At 43.1% G+C, this 25,405-nt stretch overlaps 2 protein-coding genes across 3 annotated transcripts; both read left to right on the plus strand.

Moving 5' to 3' along the window:
- LOC120882912 (speedy protein E4-like) lies at positions 1-10,896 on the plus strand. Its single transcript, XM_040266733.1, is given in 6 exon segments — positions 1-109; positions 781-981; positions 1,768-1,826; positions 2,491-2,576; positions 4,838-5,006; positions 10,603-10,896. Coding segments are annotated over 6 exon segments (918 nt in total).
- Positions 10,718-24,177, plus strand: RBAK (RB associated KRAB zinc finger). Of its 2 annotated transcripts, XM_040231294.1 has the most exons (5): positions 10,718-11,120; positions 12,158-12,215; positions 17,886-18,012; positions 18,280-18,375; positions 18,541-20,877. In XM_040231294.1, the coding sequence occupies exons 2-5, from the start codon at positions 12,201-12,203 to the stop codon at positions 20,442-20,444; spliced, it is 2,142 nt and encodes a 713-aa protein (XP_040087228.1). In that variant the 5' UTR covers positions 10,718-11,120; positions 12,158-12,200; the 3' UTR covers positions 20,445-20,877. The 2 variants fall into 2 exon arrangements, with proteins under 2 accessions (XP_040087228.1, XP_040087219.1); XM_040231285.1 differs by lacking the exons at positions 10,718-11,120; positions 12,158-12,215 and having other exon boundaries at positions 16,811-18,012; positions 18,541-24,177.
- Positions 24,178-25,405: the final 1,228 nt, after the last annotated feature.

Below are 25,405 nucleotides of genomic sequence, written 5' to 3' on the forward strand. Positions count from 1 at the left end.
ATGGCCAGTGGTTGCCTGAATTCCCAGTTTGAGGACCAGAGACCCCAGTCCAGCTCCTTGGGGCTCCCCATGGAGATGTTTGTCGGTGAAGAAAGCCCAGGACCCTCAGGTGAGCGAGCTGGGCATGAGAAGGAATTTCAGGGGGTTAACACTGGGGAGGAAGGGGTACAGAGGTCAGGAAGGAGCTCCTGTGTAAGGTGTGTGTAGAAGGAAGGAGAAACTCAGAAAGTCAGAGACTTGGGGAGGAGAGGACAGGAGCTGGAGACAGAAAACCTGGGAAGCAAGAAAGGAGGTTAGGACCTGAGATCCAAGGGTGAAAGAAAGGAAGAGGGGAAACAAAGAGAGGGTTCCTTTTTTTTTCCCTGAGTGGGAGAAATTGCTTCTCTGGTGAGTCGGTGGTAAAGAATTCGCCTGCCAATGCAAGAGACTTGGGTCTACTCCTGTGTTCTTGTCTGAAAATCCCACGGGCAGAGCAGCCTCATGGACTACAGTCCATGGGGTCACAGGGAAACATGACTTGGTGACTAGAACAACACAGTGGGAGAAATTACCTGCCATGAGGAAGAGATTTTCAGGATGGGAAACTGGAAAAATGGCCCCCAAAATGGAGGGAGGGGTAGATGGATATCAACAGAGAAAGATGGAAAGGACAACAATCTATGAGACTGGAGAGGCTGGATGGGGAGAGTTGAGGATGGGAGTGGGAATGGTTTAGGGGTTGGGGAACCAGTGGCTGAATTCCAAAGACAAAAGCTTCATAACCCTCTTTTCCTTTCTCAGCCCTCTGGGCCAGCCCCAGCTCCCTGCCTTCGTGCCCTGGCTATAAGAGGAAGTGGTCAGCGGCATTTGGAGCAGAGGTGGAGGACGAGGCCCAGGACAGCTGGATTGTGAAGTCGCTGAGTGGGCTCAGGATGAAGCTGAAGAAACAGCAGGTGTTTTTGGTGCTGCCTGAACACCACATGGTCTTCAACAAGATGCTTGGTAAGGACCCTTCCCCATCAGCCCCGCAACCTCCTGTTCTATAATTAAAAAAAAAAAAAAACCTTCTAATGACTACATTTTTCCAAGGAGAGGAATTCCCTGCTAGCCAATGAGCTCTCAGTCCCTGGGGGACTCAGTACTGCTCACTCACCAGGGACACTTAGGAATGAGGCAGGATTAGATTAGACTTAGAAATGATACTGATGGCTCAGTGGTAAAGACTCTGCCTGCAGTGCAAGAGACGCAGGTTCAATCCCTGGGTTGAGAAGATCCCCTGGAGAAGAGAAAGGCTACCCACTCCAGTATTCTTGCCTGGAGAATCGCATGGACAGAGCGTGGTAGCCTATGGTCCATGGAGTCGCAAAGAGTCGGACATGACTGAAGCGACAGAGCACAGCACAGCACAGCAGAGATCAGTCTTGGAAACGACAGTCTTGTAAGATGAGGTTAACTTGGTAGCTGCACCCCTGAGAATTCTTAGCCCTGACTGAATCTAGGCTGTTTGAATCTACATGCCTGACATGACTGTCAGGCAAGAAATTGTGACAACTCGATGGCTTCTGCGGTCGTACGTGCTCACATAACGAAAGAGCGCTGGTCCCTCTCATTTGCCACCCCTAGGAGGGGAGTCACCCCCTTTCCTCATCCAGTGAAAGGTCTTCCCTCCCCCTACCCTGAGTCACATCCCAAAATTTCCCCATTGGAGGCATCGTTCTCCCTCTTTGTTCTGGAATGTTCTCCTGGCAGCCCTGTTCCTATTGTCTAACATCTGCCCTCTTTTCACAGAGGATCATGTCATTAAGAGATTCCTAGCCTGGGACAGAAACCTGAAGGTATCTGACAAGGTGAGTCATCCACTGAGAGGGATTTCTGCTCTAGCACCTGTCCGGGGTAGGGTGGGGGTACTCTCTAAACCCAGATTTCCACTCCCCTTTCCAACCTGATGCCTTGTCAGCAACTCCCTCCGGGGGCCTGGAGGTGTCCTCTGGGATTTGAGCCCCAGGCGAGCTCACTTGGTGGTCACCTAAGTCCCCTGCTCTGCTCAGAGGAGACTCATCTTTGCTCCAGCTCATCAAAAACCATCCAGAGCTGGCTGCCCTCAAACCCACAGCCCCTGTCCTGGGAGCATCGTGGACTTTCCATCCTCTCCTCCTCGGAAATAATCAAGCTCACTCAACATGGGGCGGGGGCTCTTCTCCGAGGGGCACCACCCAGTGCCCACCTCCCGCTCTTTGTGGTTGCCGTTTAGTCGCTAAGACATGTTGACTCTTTTGAGACCCCACGGACTGTAGCCTACCAGGCTCCTCTGTTCAGGGGATTCTCCAGATAAGAATACTGGAGTGGGTTCCATCTCTTGGGGATCTTCCCAACCCAGAGATGGAACCTGAGTCCCCTGCGTTAGCACGTGGCTTCTTTACCACTGCACCACCTGGGAAGTCCTACAACTCCCTTCTCTGTTTTTCCTCTTCTGGGATGTGACCTCTCTCTGTTTTTCTTCCTGTCCATCAGTATCTCCTGGCGATGGTGATCGCTTATTTCAGTCGAGTCAGCCTCCTCTCCTGACAATACTAGAGGATCCATTTCTTCATAGCTCTGTGAGTAGCTTGCTCTATCTCCCCATCAATGCTCAGCACCCTGGGAGGGTGGAGGGAGAGGTATGGGGCTCGTCCCTTTCACCTTTAAAAAAAAACAAACGCCTATTCGTACTGTTTATGGTGGAGTGCTTTCTTTTTGAATTGAAGTATGTTTTTTCCCTTAATATATATATTTAATTGAAGTACGGTTGACTTACCGTGTTTCAGGTGCTCAGCAAGTTTATTCAGTTATACATATACATGTTTTCTCAGATTATTTTCTATTAAAGTTTATTACAAGGTATTTTGACTATAGTTCCCTGTGTTAGTCACTCAGTTGTGTCCAACTCTGTGACCCCATGGGCTGGAGCCCACCAGGCTCCCGTGTCAATCCCTGTGCTATGCAGTAAATCTTTGGTTCTTGTTGCTTGTCTATTTTTTTAATTAGAAATCTAGCATTCTATTCATACTAAGTCAAAAAAGTGTAGTCAAAATGTCATAAATATTTTGTTAGGCCAAAATTCATAAGTTTTCTAAGATATATATACATATTATATATATGTATGTATGTATGCAAAAGCTTTTCTACTACACTTGATAAAGTGTTGAGACAGAACATCAAAAAAATGAAATGGAGAAATTAGAAAACATAAACTAAATGAAATGGGAAGACTGAATATAAAATAGAAAAAGTGAAACAAACTAGATAAAAGTAAAAAGTCATATATATATATATGATCCGTATATATATATATGAAGTATGTTTTTTATATTGTTGTCAAAACAAACCCTACTATCAGTCAAAAGACGGAAGGAAACAAAGAAATCCTACTAAGAGGAGAGGAAGAAAGAACTGACAATATCCTGCCCCCAAGTAAATAGGTTTGAGAGTTTCATTTCCGGTTTGAATTCTTCTGTCTCACTCCTTCCCACGTCAGTACCAAGTGTCACCATGTTCCATTTTTGGGTTCCCATGACAAAGGCCATGATTGGGGTCCTCATTACACAGCTGAAATCCAGTGTAAAACCCTCCCCACTGATGTTTCTCCCAAGTCAGTCGGCTTTATTTGCCCGAATATTCTTCCAAAGACACGGGTATGACCTGTATTCATTGGCTAATTACTCACCAAAATCAAGGCCAGAGTTCAGGGTTGGAGGTCAGCCCTCTCGACAGTTGCCATCGCCCTTGCTTACTGTCCAGATTCTTTATCCCTTTGTTTCACTGTTCCCTCCAAATGCCCTTCCCTCTATTTTATATTTTATATCCTTACACTTTCTTTCCAGGTATCTTTCCCACACACATTTATCTGAAGAAAATGACCTTATCCTTACGTTGAGTTCAAACACCAAAACCTTCATGATGCCTGAGCTCCCTAATTTCTGAATCCTACTAACACTTTCCTTAAAATCCTATCATAATGTGATGTTTTGCATTATGGCCGTTTCTTCTCCCCCTCGCCCTTCCCCGATCCTGTTACAGTAACCACTGGGAAGGCAGGCCTTGTCAAAATACCAATGCATTGGTATTTTCCTCAGCACAATTCTTTTCATTTTGCAACGGTTTGTTATAGTGAGTCTCCAAGGTAATCTGTATTGCATTTGGCTATAAAACATTCTTCCATTCATTCAGGGAAACCTTATAAAGGGCACCCTATGTGGTTGGGGCTTCCCCAGTGGCACAGTGGTAAAGAACCCACCTGCAATGCAGGAGATTTGGGTTTGAGCCCTGGGTCAGGAAGATCCCCTGGAGAAGGAAATGAAAACCCCCCCCCAGTATTCTTGCCTGGGAAATCTCCTCAACAGAGAAGCCTGAGAGACTACAGTCCATGGGGCAAAAAGTCAGACACAACTTAGTGACTAAACAACAACAATATGCTGGGGGATATGAGGTGATGGGAAGAGAGACTCAAGGAGGGCTGCTGAATTAATGCATCAATAAGAGCCAAGCCCTAAACATATCATTTAGTAGGAAAGTGGTGAATGCAGAAATAGATCAGTTCTAGCCCTCAGGAACTGTCCAAGTACCTACAACCTAGGGAGTCAGGTGTGTGCACATAAAACCAGTGGAAAGGAACAGAGGTTTGGATTTCATCCTCATCAACAAGGTGTGAGAGATGCCCTTCTGAAGGTCCCGCCCAGCAGTGGCTCTTTGATGACCAGGGAGGCTGGGGAGGGCTGGGCAGGTTGTGTGAAGATGCTCAGCCCACATCCTTTCTAGAAAGCTGACCTCAGGTGGAGGCCCTTCCTGTCCTGCTCCTGACAGCCACCTGATGTCTTTTCAGCTACCTGGCCAGTAAGATGGAAGAGGACAACCAGACCCCCAAACAGATCATCTTTTCGTTCCTCTATGGAAGGAACCACTCCCAGCATCCCTTGTTCCACAAACTGCTTTTCCAATTCACCTGTTCCATGAACTGGAAGATGAGGGTCACACAGGAAGAGTGTGAGAAGGTAGGTGGGCTGTGGGGGCTTGGAAGTGAGGGTGGTGAGGAGGGGAGGGATCATGAGGATTGGGGGAAAAAATTGGAGGCTGGACAAGGGGAGGTGAGGGGTCGACTTGGAGAGGCATCATCATTTCAAGGGACTGTTCATCTTTGCAGATCCAAGCTTTTCACCCGAGGCTCTGGGGGTGGGATCGAGATCGTGCCCTCTTGCCCTAGGGGCCCCCCAGGACCACGAGAGCCTTAGATCATCGGCCTGAGGAAAGGTAGGTCTGTGTCCTCGCAGATGTAGGCGGAATGATGTGTTGTTCATTGAGGATTCCAACTGTGGACCGCCATCACCTTCCATCCTGTGACTTAGGCCAGCCGGGCACACAGCCAGATGCTGACTCAGCTCCCAGCTACAGACTGACCACCACACACAGATGCAAGTACAGTGGGGTCCGTGGGTGCCGGGCCTCGGGGAAAACTCCTTGTCACAGAGGCATGGGTTTGGCTGCAATCATTTCACCCAAAACAACAGGGTCCAAATAACAGCTTTGATGGGATGTTGGTTTTTGTGAAAAGTGACTGCTTCTAATTTTTTCCATATATTGTGTTTTGAGTTTCTGTTTTTAATTCATCTGTGGTCTTTCATCCCTCTGGGATAGCGACTCTTAGAATTTATCTTCCACAAATTCATTGTCTACAAATAGGATGTTAGACAGAACAGCCTACATGGTCAACAATAAAAGAGAAATTATGACTAGCTTTATTTCATCCAAATTCACTTTCAAATGCCTTATTTCCAGATCACCTGTGGTTATTTCCTCTGACTCACCACACCTGGACCAGTCACTCCTCTTGTACAATGACACATTTCCCACCTCAAGTTTTTGGTCAAGGGAGTTTATCAGAACCAGCGAAGGTTAAGAAATGCTATCTTCAGCCTGGCTTATTACGATCTACCAATGGAGTTATAGATTTGGGCAGAGAATTAAGCAAAGGTTTGGTTTAAATTGGAAACTAACTGTGTTAGTCCATTTGCGTTTCCCTAACAAAATACTGCAGCCTGGAGATATTCCCTGGAGGTCTAGTGGTTAAGACTCTGTGCTTTCAATACAGGGCACGTGAGTTCAGTCCCTGGTTGGGAAGTTCCGCGTACTGTGCAGTGTGGCAGGAAAAAAAACAAAAACTACAGCTGAGTGGGTTAAAAACAACAAAAACCATGGGTCCTTTTATAACGGCAGTCGTCTCATTCATGGGGACTCTACCCCATGACTTAGTAACCTCTCAAAGGCCCGACCTGCAAAACCATCACCTTGCTGTAGTTAATCTCTCTGTCATGTCCAACTCTTTGAGACCCCATGGACTATAGCCCACCAGGTTCTTTTGTCCATAGGATTTCCCAGGCAAGAACACTGGAGTGGGTAGCCATTCCCTTCTCCAGGGGATCTTCTTGATCCAGGGATGGAACCTGGGTTTCCTGCATTGCAGGCAGATTCTTTACCGTCTGAGCCACTGGGGAAGCCAAATACCATCACCTTAAGGTTTATGATTTCAACATAAGAATTTTAGGGGGACACAACATTCAGACCACAACACTAACCAAGTTTAGGAGGAAGTATTATTTAAACATTAGGATCCAGGCTTAGGATTAGGGATCAGGCATCCAGTCTTATGATTCATAATGTTGACTTTTTAGTAATGTTTGTAGCATGGTTGAAAGTTCAGATTCTGAGTGGTGCAAAAGGACCGAGGTGAGTTAAAACTACAGCAGCATTCTCTGAGTACCAGCTGCCTGAGCAGAATCACCTAGAATCTTAGCCATAAAGCAAATTCCAGGGCCTGACCTTTGGTGTATTCAGTCATTTCTGGAGTTGGGGTTACCAAAGTCCAAGAATCACACTTGAAAACCCTGGTTCAGGATTGGGGTTTAGAATGGAGGATGTGAGGTAAACCTGGGACTATTAATTAGCCTAAACTCTGGTTAGAATTGACTGAGAATGTAAATACCTTTGTAGTAATTTTATTCAGTTGTTTATTTTTGTCTGTGCTGGTTCTTTGTCACTGTGAGGGCTTTTCTCTAGTTGCTGTGTGTGGCTTCTCATCGCAGTGACTTCTCTTGCGGAGCACAGGTTCTAAGGTGCTCTGGCTTCAGCAGTTGTGGCACACGGGCTTAGTTGCTCCTTGGCACGTGGGATCTTCCCAGATCAGGGATCAAACCCATGTCCCCTGCATTGGCAGATGAATTCTTTACTACTGAACCAGCAGGAAAGCTCGTAAATAATCTTTATATCTGGAGAGTCGCCACTTCAAAATCTGACACCCTAGCTCTCTCACTTCCAGATCACCCAGAGTAGATGAGGATTTTCAAGGGAAAGTCAATTCAGACACTGATGACAGCCACAAGGAAGGACAAGAGAAGCCTCTGTGCAGAAAATGGGAAAGAATCCAGCATCTTCTAGAATGAACTGAAGAGAGTTTTTCGGTTGTACTCCTAGGAGCAGAGTGTGCTTCCAGGAGTCTTTGGCGAGACAATAAGAAATCAGGGTTTTTTTCAGATTCTCTTCTTTCCTAAGGCACCACCCCAATTTTCAGATTAATTCAAATCTCCCCTGAGTTAGATGTTGGTGGCCCCATTTTTATACACTAGTTTGCCCTAGTCTAGATTCATTTGAAGGTGAAATGTAGGGGCTTGGGATAGGAAGGAATTACTTTAAAATATAAAATTAGAGCCATAGCATCATGATAGATGACTCAAAGTTTGCCATCATCACTGGCTTATTTTGAGAATGTTGCCTGTAAAATTATTGTATTTATTTTTATATTTTATTTTTATATATCTACTTTAAATAGTTTTGAAATAGTCTTTGTTTTGAAAACATGTTCTTTCTACAAAGTTTTGTGATGAATATTATAGCTGTTGTGTATAGGTAAATACAACTTTGTATACATTTTCAAGAGGTTTTTGTGCTTTTAATCTATTATATTTACATAATATATCAATTCTACTTATAGCTAGGTGGGTCATTCCTCCTAATTTTTGTAAATATAAATTTTAACTTCTAAAGTTCTTATTATTGAATTATGGAAATTCAGTTGTAATTTTTTTTAGCTTGTCTTGAGATGTTTGTATGTAATTTTAGATTATTTAAGAGGATAATGCTGGAAATATAATAAAGATGAAACTCTTTTCATAGTCATGATGTGTGTGGTCATTACCAGTTTGGTTTGCCTGTTTGCAGTCAAACAAAATGTTATGTTGCTTAATGGCGTTGTGATTATCCAACCACATTTCTTAACTCTGAAAAATAATCCTGAATTATTTTCCATGTAGAAAAAACAATCGAAGATGAGGCAGATCTCACCTCATTCAAAAATTCAATACTGAGAGACAAGTGCCAGGTAAAAGGAAAAACAGCTTTATTGAGGAAGCCGGCAACCCTGCAAAGAAGTTGGCTTCATGTCCCAAAAAAACAACTCTCCTCTCCCCAGGTTTTGCTCGAGGATTGTAAAGGGAGTAGAGGAAGGGGCTACATGCTGAAGAGCGGGTTATGTGGTGAGTGATCAGTTCATAACATTCTTTTAATCTGTTGGAAATTTGAAATGAACACCATCAATCTCCAGGCAGGAAACCAGGAGATTTACTCTCTCAATGCAAGAGCTGCTGCTGCTGCTGCTAAGTCGCTTCAGTCGTGTCCGACTCTTAGCGACCCCATGGATTGCAGCCTACCAGGCTCCTCTGTCCATGGGATTTTCCAGGCAAGAGTACTGGAGTGGGTTGCCATTGCCTTCTCCGTAATGCAAGAGGCCTGGGGTTTAATCCCTGGTCAGGGAACTAGATCCCACATGCTGCAACTAAGAGTCTGCATACCACACCAAAGACTGAGTGTCCTGTGTGCTGCAACTAAAACCCAGGGCAGCCGACTAAAAAAAATTTTTTAATGGCTCGGAAAAACTAGATTTCTTTTTCCCTAGAAGAGAAAGGAAGGTATCCTAGGCTCAGTTCAGTTCAGTTCAGTCGCTCAGTCATTTCCGACTCTTTGCGACCCCATGAATCGCAGCACGTCCATCGAGTCCATGATGCCATCCAGCCATCTCATCCTTTGTTGTCCCCTTCTCCTCCTGCCCCCAATCCCTCCCAGCATCAGAGTCTTTTCCAATGAGTCAACTCTTCACATCAGGTGGCCAAAGTACTGGAGTTTCAGCTTTAGCATCATTCCTTCCAAAGAAATCCCAGGGCTGATCTCCTTCAGAATGGACTGGTTGGATTTCCTTGCAGTCCAAGGGACTCTCAAGAGTCTTCTCCAACACCACAGTTCAAAAGCATCAATTCTTTGGCGCTTAGCCTTCTTCACAGTCCAACTCTCACATCCATACGTGACCACTGGAAAAACCATAGCCTTGACTAGACAGACCTTTGTTGGCAAAGTAATGTCTCTGCTTTTCAACATGCTATCCAGGTTGGTCATAACTTTTCTTCCAAGGAGTAAGCATCTTTTAATTTCATGGCTGCACTCACCATCTGCAGTGATTTTGGAGCCCTCCAAAATAAAGTCTGACACTGTTTCCACTGTTTTCCCATCTATTTCCCATGAAGTGATGGGACCAGATGCCATGATCTTCGTTTTCTGAATGTTGAGCTGTAAGCCAATTTTTTCACTCTCCACTTTCACTTTCATCAAGAGGCTTTTGAGTTCCTCTTCACTTTCTGCCATAAGGGTGGTGTCATCTGCATATCTGAGGTTATTGATATTTCTCCTGGCAATCTTGATTCCAGCTTGTGCTTCTTTCAGCCCAGCGTTTCTCATGATGTACTCTGCATATAAGTGAAATAAGCAGGGTGACAATATACAGCCTTGACGTACTCCTTTTCCTATTTGGAACCAGTCTGTTGTTCCATGTCCAGTTCTAACTGTTGCTTCCTGACCTGCATAGAGCTTTCTCAAGAGGCAGGTCAGATGGTCTGGTATTCCCATCTCTTTCAGAATTTTCCACAGTTTATTGTGATCGACACAGTCTAATACTCTATTATTGCTAAGCTCTGTTTATTAATACTTTAATTAGATATTTCACAAACGATCAGACGCAGACATGATAAACCCCTTTCCCTTATTTACCACAGTTGTCTGTGAACACTGATTTTTGAAACACTCAAGGTAAGGAAAATATTATGGCTTTGTGGTAAAGAATCTCCCTGCCAATACAAGAGAGGTGGATTCAATTCCTGGGTTGGGGAAGACCCTCTGGAGGAGGAAATGGAAACCCACTCCAGTATTCTTGCCTGGAAAATTCCATGGACAGAGGAACCTCTCTGGCTACAGTCCATGGGGTCGCAAAGATTCGGACACGATTGAACGACTGAGCACGTACAAGGAAAATATTAGGACACCAGGACATAAAAGGCAAGATGCCTGAAGAAGCGGTGACATTACAGACATTCCCTTAAATTAAAAGGAAATTTGATTCCCGCGTCCAAGAGGCCCATCCCCTCAACACAGCACCTCTTCACAGGATGATGAGGTGAAGACACTTAAGACGTTCCCTTAACTTCCTGGGGCGTGGAGACTTCTGGGAAATAGAGTCCTGGTATTTGCCCGGTTCCCGGAGGCGGGCTTTGGCAGGCGGACTTCCGGCGTCCTCCTGCGCTGGAGCGTCTCGTCCGGTGTGCGTGTTCGCGCACGCGTACCGCCTCGGCGCCTCTGTCGCTTCCTGTCGCTGCCCGGGTCACCACTCACTCTCATTCCGGGGCCTGCGGGGCTGGAACGCCGTCCGGCTGGGCCGGCGTCCAGCGGGCGCGGGCTGTGCGCGCGAGGGTTCTCGCGGGCCGGGCGGAGGCTGGAGCCGAGACCCTCAAGGTCGAGCCCCGGAGCCCTCGGGCTGGGTCGGAGAGGCCGGACAGGTGGCGGCGGCGCTAAGGAGCGGCGGGGCTCGGGCCCGATCGTCTGCTGCGCACTGAACTGTGAAGCCGTGGGAGGGACGTTGGCCTGAGGGAAGCTCGTCCCGTAGGCCCAAAGCCATCTTCTCGCCCGCAGCGGCCTCGGGAGGCGGAGAGGAAGGACTCGGGGAGAGGAACGCGCCGGAGCAGTAGCCCCCGGCCGGAGCCTGGGGAGCCCTGGGCCGATTAGCGAGTCCCGACGAGGTAGGTGGTGCGTCTGCAGTCTCCAGGCGGCTGTTGATCCTACGCCCCTCGGAGAGCAGGGCTTGGGGAGCCCGCTCCGGACCCCAGGAGAGAGCGACTGAGATTTGACGGCTTTGCGGAGGTCTAGAGGGCAGGCCCGGCTGCTCCCAGCCGGGGATTGGGCTTCCCCGGGGCTTGTGAGTTCTGGGTGTCCTGGGGCAGTGGGGGCCCCAGGCTTGGCCCGGACGTACCGCGTCCACCCCTCCCTCCATCCCCGGCGCCCCTCCTCTTTCTCTCGCCTTCTTGCGATCTTGCACGTGTCTCTCAAGACTCATCAGCACTTGGTTCTGTAATCTAAGCCTCCGGTGACACGCCACGTCCCCCTCCTCCGTGGGTTCTGCCCGGTGGACTCGCACCGTGTAGTTAGTGCGGGATGAGTCTTCGAGGCGTCTGTCCCGCTGCCTCAGTTGAGGAAGGAGGTGACTGAGCCTGAGAAGGGAGGTGACTTGTCCCAGGTCTTTGGGTCTGCAGGTGGGATCATTAGCAAGATCAGACTCCAGGGTCAAGTGCTCTCTCCGACTATATTGCAGTTTTCTTAATTTCAAAACAAAACAAAACAAAAACTCTTTACAGTGGTAACCTGGTTGAGTCAGATCATTTATAATGCCATGCCTTGATGCTCATTTATCTCACTTTTGAGAGCTTCACATTGTCCATTTCCATGGAATCTTTTATTTTAATCAGTTTAAAGAGACAGGAATCTTTTATTTTAATCAGTTTAAAGAGACAGCGGAGTATTTAAACAGTGCCACAGGGAGGGGTTTTGCTTTTTGTGGGTTTTTTTTGCACTTTTTATTTAATGCTGGCAAACTGTTTGAAAAGTGAGTCAGTGTTTATATTCACCAGTGAGAGTAACCTGATGTTGTTGGAGTTACAGGGGTTCAAATGTGTGTTTCTCCTGTAGGACCCCTTTAGCCTCTTCTGAATGTTTCCAGGAGGTTCCTGCCTAGTTAGGCCAGGTTACTCACGGCTTCAACTAATTGCTTCCCTTCCTCTAGGTACACCGGTTCACAGTCTAGCTTTTTCCAAGAGCAGCAGAAAATGAATGAATCCCAGGTGAGTGTTCTGTCTGTTTACGTACACTCACACTTTGTTTTGTAATGCCTTTAAGGACGTATATAAGGATCCACACTTTTAAAATGGGCTGGTAGAAATAAATAAAAGACACTGTCATGTAAAATACACGTTACAGGGACAGATTGGCATCTAGATTCTGTTTAGTTCACATGTATAGGTAGTATGATGCTTTAGGACTCCTGGAATCCAGCTGCAAATATGATCGATTTTATAGAAAAAGGAAAATACCATCCATCCCTTATGTGATTTATGTTGACTACAAGGAGAAACCATTTCTTGGAGAATTTCATGTACACATGGGAAGGGTGCCTGTTGTGCTCTCAGAGTGTTCTGTGAACATCATTCACATCAAGTTGTTAGTGTTGTGCAGGTATACTGTGTCCTTTCCAAGCTGCCCATTTTCCCATCGATCATGAGCGAGGGCTGTTGAAATCTGTGGTTGTGGTTTGTCTGTTTGTCGTTGCAGTTCTGTCAGTTTTTGCTTCATGAATTTCATTGTTAAGTCACTTCAGTCGTGTCCGATTCTGTGTGACCCTATAGACGGCAGCCCACCAGGCTCCCCTGTCCCTGGGATTCTCCAGGCAAGAACACTGGAGTGGGTTGCCATTTCCTTCTCCAATGCATGAAAGCGAAAGGTGAAAGTGAAGTCACTTAGTCATGTCCGACCTAGTGACCCCATGGACTGCAGCCTACCAGGCTCCTCCATCCATGGGATTTTCCAGGCAAGAGTACTGGAGTGGGATGCCATTGCCTTCTCCACATGAATTTCATTAAAAGATACCTAAACATTTAAGATTGTTATGTCCTCTTGATTAATTAGCCACTTTGTCATTGTTCAGTGACCTATCCTGGTAAGAATGTATGCTGTGAAATGGAATCTCTGATATTTATAAATTCACTCCAGTTTTCTTTTGAGTCGTGCGATGTGCAATATCTTATTCTGTCCTTTAACTTTTAACCTATTTGCATCTTTATATGCAAAATACAGCATTTGAAGACAGCATATAGTTGGGCCTTATTTTTTATCCAATTTGAGAATTAATTCCTATTAATTGGGGTGTTTAGGCTGTTTGCATATAATGTAAGTATTAATACAACCAGTTAGGTTATAGTCTCGTGTCTTTATTTTCTGTTCATCCCATCTTCTTTGTCTTCCTTCCTTTGAATTGACTTTTTTAATGATTCCATTTTATACCCTTTGTTGGGTTGTTAGAACACTTGTTATTTTACTGGATACTTTAGGGTTTATAATATGTAACTTTATCATATTCAAGTTATATACTATTTCAGTTAGAGTATAAGAAGCTGCAGTTCCATCTCTCCCATCTTGGTCTTTACACTGTTGTTGCATTTTATTTTTGCAGGTCATACCAATCCCATAATACATTGTTATTTTTAATTATCTTAGTTATCTTTAAAAGAGTTTATACTTAATTATCTTTTAGTTATCTTTAAAAGAGTTTTAAGTGATGAGAGAAAATGCATAGTTCCCATTTCTGGTGCTTCTTTGTTTTTGATCCACATTTTTATCTGCTGTCATTTTCCTTCTGCCTGGGGGGCTTTCTTTAATATCTCTTCTAGACCATACCATACTGTTAGTTGCTCAGTCATGTCCAACTCTAGGTGACCTCAGGGAATGTAGCTCACTGGGATCCTCTGTCCATGGACTTCTCCAGGCAACAATGCCGGAGTGGGTGGCCATTCCCTTCTTCAAGAGAACTTTCTGACCCAGGGATCAAATCCAGGTCTCCTGCATTGCAGGTGGACTCTTTACTGTCTGAACCAGGCAGCCCTGTATTTCTTCTAGTTGATAATGAATTCTTTTAGCTCCTGTATGTCTGAAAATGTCTTTATTTTACCTTCCCTTTTAAAGGAATCATTGCTGTTATTGTTTTTTCCTCCAGTACTTTAAATGTGTTCCTCCAGTGTCTTTTTGTTTACATGGTTTCCACCAGAAATCTGATGTTATCCTTATCTTTGTTCTTCTGTATATAAAATCTTTTTTTTCCCTTCTCCTCTTGCTGTTTATTCTCTTTATCACTGGTTTTTAGCCATTGGATTGTGATGTGTCTTGGTAAAGGCACATCTCATTTTATGCCTCACAGCCTGTCCAAGAACAAAGAGAATCATTCCATTCATTCTCTTTCAGGAATGTTTTTAAATTTTTCTAGTATAGATTTTGTACATTTCTGTTGCTATTGTAAACTGCATGTATGCCCGAATTACATCTTTTTCCTTTTTATGTAATGAGAGCTATTGCTTTTATGTGTGTTAACTATAAATTCTGTTACCTAACAGAATTCCTTTTACTGATTTAGTTCCATTGTTGATTTTCTGAGTTTCCTAGGTATAATATATTATCTGTTAATAGAAATACTTTTACTGACCTTTTGTTAAGCCTGTAATTGTTTTCTCTAATTGGAGATGATGAGTGTTTTGCCTTGTTTCTAATCTTTGTGTAATCTTAGTGAGAATGTGTCTGTTGTTTCCCATTAAATTAGTCCTGACTGTAGAACTTAGAGAACTGAAGCATAAATATGTGTTTATAAACTTAAAGTGTATACATGTGGTTGTACGTGTATGTATCACACATACTGTGCATGGTAGGGTATGAGTATGTATAGACACAGGGCTTCTCTGATGGCTCAGTGGTAAAGAACCTGCCTGCCAACTCAGGAGATTCGGGTTCAACATGAGTTGGGAAGATCCCCTGGAGAAGGAATTGGCAACCCACTCTAGTATTCTTGCCTGGGAAATCCCATGGACAGAGGAGCTGATGGGTTACAGTCCATGGGTTCGCAAAAGACCCACACAACTTAGCAACTGAACAACACCACCACATACACTTATTCATCTTAGTGAACTTTCCGTCAATTCCTATTTTCTTGAGGGTCTTTTTTTTTTTTTTTTAATTAGGATGCATTTGAATATTTTCAGAGGTCTTTTCAGCATCTCTGGAATTGTGACACTTTTCCTTTTAGCTGTATTACAATGGCAGATTGTATTAATGAATTTCCAAATATTAAACCAGATGATATGTGTAGAAAATGTCTTATTTTAGGTTTTTTTTTTTTTTATTGCTCAGTCTTCTAACCCCTGCCACTTCTTGTCTTCCAAACTAAATTAACCCAGAAGATTTTTACTTCCTATGTGTGTGCTCAGTCAGGTCCAACTGTTTGAGCCCCTTTGGACAGTAGCCCGCCAGGCTCCTCTGTCCACGGGATTTTTCAGGCAAGAAATATTGGAGTGGGCTAGAGTTAAACCAGGGTAACTAATGTTTGTTTTTTAATATATATTTAACTTTAGGATTTTTTTTTCTGATCGTAAAATTTTAGAAATTTTATCTGAATATTTCTTAATCTATATTTCCCCCAGTGTTGTTCTTTGCAGATTATATGGCCCCTTTTAAGGATGTTTTGTTTTATTTTGTTTGTTTATTTTTATGATCTTTGCTTCAGGAATATCTGATGATTTTTCACTGTTCATCCTCTATAATCTCTTTCTGAAAATGTTGGATCTGGCTTTCATACCTATGATTTTTCTTTCATCATTCCAATTTCTTGTTTTCAGAGAAATTTTCTAAGTTATATATTCTGTGTCCCATTTGATAAGCTTCTTACTTCAGGATTTTTTTTTTTAAATTCCACAATCCAGTCTTCAATTTCTAAGTATCTCCAGTTGCTGTTTCTTAGCAGAATGTTCTTATTTTCTGGAAGCAATATTCTGCTTAATTTATTATAAAATATAAGTCAGTGTGAGTTGTTTTCCTTTATAAATTTGGTTTCATCATTGTTGAGTTGTTTATCCTGATGCTTATTTTTTATTTATGTTGTTTTCCTCAGCTGACAATTCTTGATTTTTTTAAATTTCATGTTTTGAGAAAATAATTTCTAATCAGTGATGGCTCAGTGGTAAAGTCCACCTACCAGTGCAGGAGACACGGGTTTGATCCCTGGATTATGAAGATCCCTTGGAAAGGAAATGGCAGCATGTTCCAGTGTTCTTGCCTGGGAAATCCCATGGACACTGGAGCCTGGGGGGCTACAGTCCATGGAGTCCCAAAAGAGCTGGACACAACTTAACAACTAAACAGCAACAACATTGTGAGCACACTTAACCAGTGACCACACCTCATTCCTCTTTCCTTCAGGGAGGGGATGGCTGCAGAGTTGTGGAAGGGAGTGGGTGAGGGTGTGTCCTTAGGCATCACTGCATTTTTTCCTCCACGGTTTTTATTGTGGGAAAATACACATAACACAATTTAGTATGGTATCCGTTTCTAAGTATACAGGACAGTGGTCTTAAGAACATTCGTGGTGTTGTGCAGTCATCACCACTATCCATCTCCATCTGTTTCTCATCTTTCAAAACTGAAACTCTGTACCCATTAAACACTGACTCCCCATTCCCCTTCCCCAGCCCCTGACGATCACCATTTTCTCTCTATTTCTAGGATTTTGACTACTTTAAATAGCTCATCTAAGTGGAATTATGCAGTATTTGTCCTTTTGTGACCGACTTTTTTCACTCAGCATAATATCCTTAAAGGTCGTCCATGTGGTACCATGTGTCAGAATTTCCTGCCTTTTTCAAGCCGAATCACATTCCATTGTGTGTATTATCACATTTTGTTTAACCATCCCTCCATCAATGGATGGTTATTTCTGTGTTTTAGTATTTTTTTTTCCTCCCATGCTTTTAGTTTTTGTAAATAATGTTGCTATGAACCTGGGTGTACAGTATCTCTTCAAGGCCTTGCCTTCATTTTTTTTTTTGGAGGGTGGAGACCCAGAAGTGGAATTGCTGAATTATGTGTTAATTCTGTTTTTCATTTTTGGGGGAGCCACCATGCTGTTTTCCATAGTAGCTGCACCATTTTACTTTCCCACTAACAACGCATACAGGTTCCACTTTCGCCACCTCTTGTGAGTTGTAGAGTATTCCTGAGATTGAGAGGATTTCCCCTAAATTCAGCTGAACCTGCAAAGCCTTGTCTACCAACATATAATTAAAATGGTTCACTTCTCTCTTGGTAGACCACTCTCCACCTTGTATGTGTCACTCTAATAATTCCTCGAGCAGTCACTCAAGTAACGCATTTTATTGCTCCCAGAATGAGATGCTTGAGAAATCATTTGAAGGCAGTAAAAAATTTAGCCAAGCAGATGGCTCCCAGTAACTGGTGAGAACAGAGGGGCCAGAGGATGAAAGCACTGAACCAGGATGGCTGACTGCTGGGCTGCACACGCATGAAGAGGTGGGAGGCAGAGGCCTTGCCCGTAGAGGCCACTGAAAGGAATGACAGGGAGTGGAATGCATGTGTTCACTGACCCAGTGCCTCCCAACGGGCTGTAAGCTTTTTTGAGTCGGAGTGGGGTTTCATGTTTCTTCATCCTCTGATAGAGAACTCATATACTTTAAACACAAAGTTGGAACTCTTTTTTATTTCTTTTGGTTTGAGAGTTTTTTGGAAGTTTTGTTTTTTGACACATTAAAGAACTCAAAGGTAGTATGTTTCTAACATGTCTTATTTTCCTCTCAACGTCTGTTAACACAGTCTTCACAGTTACTTTTCCCAGGGAGCTGGGGAGCTCCTGTCCTTGTGTGTCAGCTTCATGTCACCCAGTTCCCATCATGGTGCCATTACAGGGGTCAGTATCGTTCAGGGATGTGGCCGTGGACTTCACCCAGGAGGAGTGGCAGCAGCTGGACCCTGAGGAGAAGATGACCTACAGGGACGTGATGCTGGAGAACTACAGCCACCTTGTCTCCGTGGGTGAGGAGAACTGCTTTCTGAGTTGCTGCTCTGTGGGGGCTTCCAGTTTAAGGACTTTATGCTTGACTTTGAGGAAATCAATAAAACCATTTAATTCCTTTTGGGCACCGGTTAGAGTAATTTGTATCTTTGCTTCTCCATTGAAAGGCTCTAGTTTTGATTAAGTGCAAAAATAGACACTTTATTCTGCAGCTCCTGAGGCAGCAGCTTCTGTTTAGGGACCCAGAACCCAGCAGCTGGTCCATGTTGGCTCTTTCTCATTCATAGGATATGACAGCACCAAACCCAACGTGATCATCAAGTTGGAGCAAGGAGAAGAGCCATGGGTAGTAGACAGCAAGTTCCTACAGCAGCAGCATTCAGGTGAGGTGGTGGGATGTGATGTTTGTAAATGGTCACTTGGTTTTATGTGTGGAGATTGACCCTAAAGCTAGAGTCAATCCTGCAGTAGGCCCTTGAGTACTGCTCTCATCCTATAATTTGGTGTGTTTGGATTCATAAGATTTGTTTACTTTTATTCTTTCTTAGAAAAAGTTTGCAAAGTTGGTGACCTGATAGAGAGAATCCAAGAAAACGAAGATGAATGTTCAAGGCAAGCTGTTTCTATCAGCAGCAGAACCCTGACCAAGGAGAGAGAGGATGCGTTTGATAAAACATATAATGTGGAAACAAGTCTTGCTCCTTTAAATCTAATGTCTTATAATTGTGTCTCATGTGGGAAGACTTTGGAATATACTTCAGAATTAATTATTAGTGATGGAAGCTATGCAAGAAAGAAACCGGATGAGTGTAATGAATGTGGGAAAATGTATGGAGAGAAACTGTATGAATTTCATCAAAATGGGGAAGCCTGTTCTCAAAATGAAGAAAATATTCAGAAAATTAGTATTTTGGAGAAACCCTTTGAATATAATGGATGCACAGAAGCCTTAGACAATGAAGCTGTTTTCATTACTCATAAGAGCACTTATATGGGGGAGAAGTGCTATGAGTGGAATGATTCTAGATCTGACTTCATCCAGATGTCAAATTTTAATATATACCAGAGATCACAGATGGACTTGAAGCCCTTTGAATGCAGTGAGTGTGGAAAATCCTTCTGCAAAAAGTCAAAATTCATTATACATCAGAGGGCTCACACAGGAGAGAAACCTTATGCATGTAACGTATGTGGGAAATCCTTCAGCCAAAAAGGAACCCTCACCGTGCATCGGAGATCACATTTAGAGGAGAAACCGTATAAATGCAATGAGTGTGGGAAAACCTTCTGTCAAAAGTTGCACCTCACACAACACCTGAGGACTCATTCAGGAGAGAAGCCCTATGAATGTAATGAGTGTGGGAAAACCTTCTGCCAAAAGACACATCTCACCCTACACCAGAGAAACCATTCAGGAGAAAGACCCTATCCATGTAGTGAATGCGGAAAATCCTTCTCCCGCAAGTCAGCTCTTAGCGACCACCAGAGAACCCACACGGGAGAGAAGCTTTACAAATGCAATGAATGTGGGAAATCCTACTACCGGAAATCCACCCTCATCACACACCAGAGAACACATACAGGAGAGAAGCCCTACCAGTGCAGTGAGTGTGGGAAGTTTTTCTCTCGGGTATCATACCTCACTATCCATTACAGGAGTCACTTAGAAGAGAAGCCCTATGAATGTAATGAATGCGGAAAAACCTTCAACCTCAACTCAGCCTTTATCAGACATAGGAAAGTACACACAGATGAGAAGCCCCACGAATGCAGTGAGTGCGGGAAGCTCTCACACCTCACCAGCCTTCACACAACTCATCTAGGAGAGAAGCCCTATGAATGTAGTGAGTGTGGGAAAACCTTCCTTGAAAACTCAGCTTTCAATGGGCACCAGCCGCTTCCCACAGGGGAGAAGTCGTATGAATGTAACATATGCGGGAAGGTGTTCTCTGAGCTGTCGTACTACACCATACATTATAGGAGTCATTCGGAAGAGAAACCCTACGGGTGTAACGAGTGTGGGAAAACCTTCTCCCATAACTCGTCCCTCTTCCGACACCAGAGAGTCCACACAGGAGAGAAGCCTTACGAGTGTTACGAGTGTGGGAAGTTCTTCTCTCAGAAGTCTTATCTAACAATACATCACAGGATCCACTCGGGAGAGAAACCCTATGAATGTAGCAAGTGCGGGAAAGTCTTCTCTCGGATGTCAAACCTCACTGTGCACTACAGAAGCCATTCGGGAGAGAAGCCCTACGAATGTAATGAATGTGGGAAAGTCTTCTCTCAGAAGTCATACCTCACTGTGCATTACAGGACTCATTCAGGAGAGAAGCCGTATGAATGTAATGAGTGTGGGAAAAAATTCCACCACAGGTCGGCCTTCAACAGCCATCAGAGAATTCACAGGAGAGGGACCTTGAATGTACTTGACATGGGAAGTCTCCTCTGAAGTTAGTTCTCATTCTAGAAAATCCTCTGCACATAATGGATGTGGAAAGTCCAGCTGAGAGTCAGATACCACTGTCTGAGAGTTCCTGTTTCTGAATGAGGAAAAGCGTTTAGGCATTGGGTTCATTCTAACCTGAATTTTCACAAAGACCAATCCCTAAAAACACAAGAAGCAAAGCTTTCAGCAACTCATTGGACAATTAGTTTATACAAGAGTAAAACTCTATAAATATTTAATATTTATTTTGGATTCCAATTGTATTTACATATCAGGGAGTCATACTGAGGCAAAATCTGTTGAAGCGATGAATGTGGAAAATACATTGTCTTGGCAGTTGTTATACTAAAAGCCATATTTCTGACATAAAATCTAATGTTTATAGAAACTATCAGAAGCTATCAGCTCTGAATAAACTTTCATTGCAGAAAATGAACTTTCAAAATATTCTGGAGTTGATAATGAGGACTCTAGCATTAAAAATATACATGGCAGTTTCTCTCACATTTCCAAAATGTGGTTAATTCTATGCAACCCTATGGAAGTTTGGATTTCAATAATTTGTGAAAAGGCAGTATTCTTATTTGATTATTAAGCTGGCAAAATGTACTAATGTAGGCATATTGTTGAGGTGTTTTACAGGTACTAAATAGTTAAAATTCATAATTTTCTATTCTTTTGAGGCATTTTCAAATGGGCTTTTAGTGAGTACTACAAAGGAGCCAGTGACTTTTGTACAGTTTCCAACTGCACTGGCGCAAAAAAGACTTAAAAATACTATTTTCATAAACCGTGCGTAGATCACTTGGAATCTAGTCTGTTCAGTAAAGGACAGCTATATTGGTCACACTCTATAAAATACGCCCATCTCTCCTGCCACTCTTGTTTTTTAACCCGCAGGTTTGAGTGTGCAGTTTGCCACTATGATGTAATCCAGAAAATCTGCCTGTGCTTTTATTTGATGTGAATCTGGTGTCATTACTTTCTGTACTGACTTTTATTCCAGAATTTTGAAAACAAATTGATGCAACTTTCTAGCAGTCATTTTCGGTTGATTAATGCAGCGTCCCTTCTCCCCTCTTTACTCACTGGAAGAAGTTAGGTATCTACTATTAGTTCACATGACACAGAGGGTGAATCCTGAGTGATCTAAACCAGTCGTGATAATTTCATTCTGATTATTGGTAACTTGTTTATAGTGGTCACATGACTGAATCCTGGGCTAACATAACAGAGACGGTTCTGGAAAAAAGATAACAAAAGAGTGATCAAATGGGTCTTAGTCCAGGAATGTGAGGATATGTTAATTAAAAAAAAATCACTGTAATCAATCACGTTGAAGAAAAGTAACCTAGTATGCAGGAGACTCAGGAAATTAGCATCCATTTGTGTTCTTAACAAACCACATATAGAAAAGAATTTCCTTTATTGGATAAAGAATACCTTCTGCTACAACAAACAGCATATTGAATGGTGAAATATTGGAACTTTTCTCCCAAGATGATTAAAAAAAAGTGGTATCTGCTGTCCCTGGTTTTATTCACTATTGTGCAGAAAGACAGTCAGGGAAGCAGGGGAAGCAAAAGAATGAAAAGGCATAAGGACTACAAGTAAAACTTGTTTGTACATGAAAAATTCTAGGGAATATTCAGGTAATTAAAATTGAGTAAATTGAGCAGAATCCCTGCAAACAAGGTCATTATGCAAAAATGGTTTTTTAATATACCAGCAACAAACAAAATGAAAAGTTTAAAGCAATACCACTTACAGTAATAACAAATCCTTAAGTGCCTGAGGGGGGAAATTATCTAACTGTATTTTCAAGAATTGGGTCCAGAAAAAAAAATTCCGGAAGATTCAGTGGGAGATAACCTGTTCATTGTTTCCAGAACAATCTTAACACATTATTGACTGGAGACTTATTAATGCCACAGGCTTTAGTTTCTGCAAAAATCCCCTGGTCAATGATGTGTTAAAAAGATGTCAGTTTTCCCCAAGTTAACTCATATATTCAATGTGACCCTAAAATGCTAGCATTTTTTAATGGAAATGAATTCTCAAATTCATGTGAAAAATTTAAAGACCAGTAACAGTCAAAGCTATCTTCTAGAACAGACAGTAGAGGACTTACAGTGCCAGATATCAAGAGCTGTTAGAAAGCCATAGGAATTATGGTCCTGTGGTATTGGCACAAAAATAAATTGATCAGTGAAACTATAATAGAGATTCCAGAAAACTCGTATATAATTCAGTCATTTTTGGCAAAGGTGATAATGTGTTGTAATGTGGGGAAGGCTATTGTTTCCAATAAATGGTTTATCAATTAAATTTTATAATTTAATAGAAAATAGACCAGTTGAAATGCAGTCACAGATTAAGTATGAAATGTAAAATAATAAACTTTGCAATTCAGATACCTGGCAGCAGAATCTAGTGTAGAAGAATGCATGGTAGATGATCAGATCGTATTTGGGACTTTGTGGGCGACACGGTTTTCTTTACAACTGCTCAACATTGAACAGAGATGTCCCAGTAAGACTATTTGCAGACACTGGTGGAGGTCTGGATTTGGCCAGCAGGCTGTAGTTACTGACCCCTGATCTAAAATTAAAAGAACTACAGATCCACAAGAAAAGCGAAATGGGTGAAAGACTTGGACATCACAAAAGAGACTATCTGCACTGAGAATAAACACATGAAAAGGTATGTTACATTTGCTAGTAATCTGGAGAAGTGAAGAGAAGTCGCTTCAGTTGTGTCCGACTCTTTGCAACCCCATGGACTGAAGCCTGCCAGGCTTCTCCATCCATGGGATTTTTCAGACAAGAATACTGGAGTGGGTTACCATTTCTTTCTTCAGGGGAGCTTCCTGACCCAGGGATTGAACCTGGTTCTCCTGCATTGCAGGTAGACTCTACCATCTGGGTCACCAGGGAATTCCTAATCTGGAGAATGCAGATTTAAAACCCCATGTGGCACTGCTGCCCATCTCTGAAGTGGTTAAAATGAAAAGCATAAAAAAGCATCAAGCTCTGGCAAGGATGTAACAGAAACCCATCTACACTGCTGGTGCTGTAGCCCACTAATAGAACCATTTGAGAAAGCTGGCACTTGGAGCCAAACTTGTGTGTCTACCCTTTTAACCCAAGCCTAGCAGTCATGCATACACGTGTCCATTGTACATGTAGATGTCCACCAAAGGACATGTCCTGGAATGTTCATGGCATAAAACTGTGGAAAACAACTCTGAAGACACCTGCGCAATAGAACCTTAAATGTCAGTGGTGTTTCCACCGGAGAACACTGTAAAGCAAAAAGAAAAATGAAAGTTGCTCAGTCATGTCCAACTCTTTGTGACCCCATGGACTATACAGTCCATGGAATTCTCCAGGCCAGAATACTGGAGTGGGTAGCCTTTCCCTTCTCCAGGGAGCAAGGAGAATGAGCAATAAGCACAGGTAATAACAGTTTCACATCTAATGCTGAGTGAAGGAATTCAGACACAAAAGCAGACTATGATCCCATCCATATAAAGTATAAGAACAGGCAAAACTTGTCTATGCAGTTAGAAATCAGGATAGCAGTCAGCTTCAGCAAAGGCTTGTGAGGAATTATCTGGTGCTGGTGATAATTGGTTTGTAAATCTGGGTGCTGACTATCTGAGTGTTCAGTGCACTCAAGATATGTGTGTTTTTCTGCATGTATATTACACTTCCATAAAACATTTAAAGACGTCTACCATTTTTGTTGCTCAGCCTTTTAGCCATATTTTTCTAGATGTACATGAATATGCTGCATAACAGGAACTAAATGGTAGGTTTTGCATAACTGCAGGAAATACTCTTAGTTTTAAGGGGCACTACTAAGATTTCCTACATTGTGACCTTAAAGCTTAGTATAATGTATATTTTCAGTAAATATTTGGAAAGGAACAGGGCTATTACCTACATTGTCATGCTCCCCTTTGGCATATGTAAATAGGGTCTGGAACATACAAATAGGTTTGGACCACCTCTTCAATAAAGAACTGATGTAAGCCTTTCCAGTTTTCTCAGGTGAAGTATTTTTTATATTTGGGGTGCATCTTAACCATCACCTTGTCACAGAGGTGGCCTTTCCTTGAGGTCAAATACAATGGTGAGTTTCATGTGATGAAAAATTTAAGTTTTCAGGTTATCCTTTCAACGAATGTAGAATACACAGTTAACAGTGCAAATGTTACTGAGTGAAGGATATAGTTAAGACCTTGCAGCATAAAAGGTAAAAACCCTCAGCATGGGAAGTGGGGGAAGTTGGCTGGGAGTATGGCACAGCAATGAAGAATTAGGACGTTAGATGGAGTGAGAGAAGTCGCTCGGCGTGTCCAACTCTTTTGGACCCCATAGGCTGTAGCCTACCAGGCTCCTCCATCCATGGGATTTTCCAGGCAAGAGTACTGGAGTGGGTTGCCATTTCCTTCTCCAGGGGATCTTTCCCACCCAGGGATCAAACCCAGGTCTTCCGCATTGCAGGATGGAGTGCGCTGTGTATTATTTGTGCCTTGCTTGCTGGTGGAGGCGTGACCAAGGAGTTAGGTGTGACCCTCACATTGGCTCACTGTTCACTCTGTCTCCTGGGCTCAAGCACTAGGTATGTGGTCAAGCTAGGTCACGCCCATCCCTTGCATCATAAGCCCACTTCATATATTTACCCATGTTCAACTTGGAGCCTGTTAACTCCAGGTTTTATCTCTAAATTCTCTTAAGTAGGTCAAAAGACCTTAATGCAAGACCACTTACACCTGAGGGCAAAAATTCACCAGCGGATCCTTGTTCCATCCCAAATTATGTCCAGGTTTGTTATCCAACCACCTGAGCCGTTTAGATGGGACATATGATATGTGGTGATGAAAATGTCACAGGTTTCCCTAGTTATATGGGGGCCATAAGGGAAAAAGATGACTCCCCGGTCACCACAGGTAATCA

Source organism: Oryx dammah, unplaced genomic scaffold (assembly GCF_014754425.2).
Source record: "Oryx dammah isolate SB20612 unplaced genomic scaffold, SCBI_Odam_1.1 HiC_scaffold_2, whole genome shotgun sequence".
In the NCBI taxonomy this organism is placed as follows: Eukaryota; Metazoa; Chordata; class Mammalia; order Artiodactyla; family Bovidae; genus Oryx; species Oryx dammah.

What these genes read in the sequence shown, in the direction of transcription:
- RBAK (XM_040231285.1), top strand. Translation starts at nt 17,748, where the DNA reads ATGTTTCTAACATGTCTTATTTTCCTCTCAACGTCTGTTAACACAGTC. An exon ending in CAGCCACCTTGTCTCCGTGG is followed by an intron (nt 18,013 to 18,279) that starts GTGAGGAGAACT and finishes TCTCATTCATAG; the next exon opens with GATATGACAGCACCAAACCC. An exon ending in CCTACAGCAGCAGCATTCAG is followed by an intron (nt 18,376 to 18,540) that starts GTGAGGTGGTGG and finishes ATTCTTTCTTAG; the next exon opens with AAAAAGTTTGCAAAGTTGGT.